The sequence below is a fragment of the Eimeria mitis genome, genomic scaffold (assembly GCF_000499745.2).
Source record: "Eimeria mitis Houghton genomic scaffold, Emh_scaff2202, whole genome shotgun sequence".
NCBI lineage: Eukaryota > Apicomplexa > Conoidasida > Eucoccidiorida > Eimeriidae > Eimeria > Eimeria mitis.
In genome coordinates this window covers 3,435-5,003 of record NW_013570529.1, presented here as the reverse complement: position 1 = coordinate 5,003, position 1,569 = coordinate 3,435, and the positions used below count along the sequence as shown (strand labels likewise).

General features: G+C 54.7%; 1 protein-coding gene across 1 annotated transcript in view; it reads right to left on the bottom strand.

Annotated features, from left to right (window-relative positions):
- The window catches only part of EMH_0050280 (uncharacterized protein), a gene marked incomplete at both ends in the record, with an annotated part of 6,407 nt that overhangs the window by 2,512 nt on the left and 2,326 nt on the right, over positions 1–1,569 (bottom strand). The window contains 2 exons of the mRNA XM_013496630.1: positions 3–973; positions 1,161–1,220. Coding sequence (XP_013352084.1) covers positions 3–973; positions 1,161–1,220 — 1,031 coding nt within the window. The remainder of the gene's footprint in view (positions 1–2; positions 974–1,160; positions 1,221–1,569) is intronic.

The window sequence follows — 1,569 nt, the reverse complement described above, 5'->3', positions numbered from 1 at the left end:
CTGCTGCTGCTGCTGCTGCTGCTGCCGACCGGTGCACCTCCCGCAGCAGCACCCAGCATTCCCATGCATCCTCTCTTGTCAGACCCACCGTACCTTCTGCTGCTGCTGCTGCTGCTGCTGCTGCTGTTGCTGCTGCTGCTTCTCCTCCTTCTACTGACAGTTTCTGCGCTGCTCTCCCAGCAGCAGCGCCGTCAGCAGCAGCAGCAGCAGCAGCAGCAGCAGCAGGGGGTGCGCTGAGGGGCGGGGGGCCGTCTGACGCACTTCCTGTGGCTGTTTGCAGCAGCGCCGCAATTTGCTGCTGCGCTGCAACAATATACAGCAGCAGGCCGCCAATGTTTTGTGTCTGCTGCAGCAGCGCCACAGCTTCCTCTCTTGCTGCTTCATCGAGTTGCTGCTGATGACCCGCAGCAGCAGCAACAGCAGCAGAGACAAAGCCTTGTGCAGCACACTTGCTGCAGTTCGCGCCTGAGTTTGCTGCAGAGAGAAACAGCCAAAGGACCTCAACGCCTAACCCAGAAGCAGCAGGAGCAGCAGCAGCTGCTGCTGCATCAGCTTCAACAGCAGCAGCAGCAGCAGCAACAGCAGCAGGGGCAGCGGCTTTGGGCGTTATTGTTGTGATTAAGCCGTCCCCTTGCTGCTGCAGGTCCTGCTGCGGGAGCTGCTGCTGCTGCTGCTGCGCCAGTTGCTGCAGCAGTAGCTGCTGCCGCTGCATGTGCTGCAGCAAAGCCCCCAAGAGCAGCCGGTAGGCAATGAGAGACTCTTCGGATGGCTGCGTTTGCTGTAGGAGTTGCTGCTGCTCCTGTTGCTGTTGCTGCTCCTGTTGCTGTTGCTGCTCCTGTTGCTGTTGCTGCTCCTGTTGTTGCTGCTGCTGCTGTTGCTGGTGCTGTTGCTGCTGCTGCTGCTGCTGCTGCACTGACAAGGGCTGCAGCGCCGCACTTTGTTTTTTCTCCAGAAATGCGAGGCGAAGACAAAGCTAAGAAAGAAAAAATAAAAACAAATATATAAACGAAAATATACAAATAGAAATAAAACAAAAGTACAAACAAAAAAACAAAAACAGATATACAAGATTACATAAACATAAACAAACAAGCACATCATCCACTGACACAGGGTTTAGGGTTTAGGGTTTAGGGTTTAGGGTTTGGGGTTAGGCGCACGTCAGTAAGAAGAGAGAACAGCCGCTCAACAGAGCCGCTGCAAGAAGACGGGCCGGGGGCCTGCAAGCAGGAGGTGCAGAAGCAGCAGCAGCAGCAGATGCAGCAGCAGCAGCAGCAGATGCAGTAGGAACAGCAACAGATACAGCGGTAGCAGCAGCAGATACAGCGGTAGCAGCAGCAGATGCAGCAACAGCACAGATACCGCAGCAGCAGCAGTAGCAAGTGCAGCAGCAGCAGCAGCAGCAGCAAATACAACAGAAGCAGCAGCAGCAGATACAGCAGCAGCTGCAGCAGAAGCAAGTCGAGGAAATAAGAAGAAGAAAGAAACAAAGAAAAAGAGAAGAAAGCTCAGGGGTTTACATCTGCTGCTGTGTTGCTGCTGCTGCTGCTGCTCTCTGTCTGTGTTTTT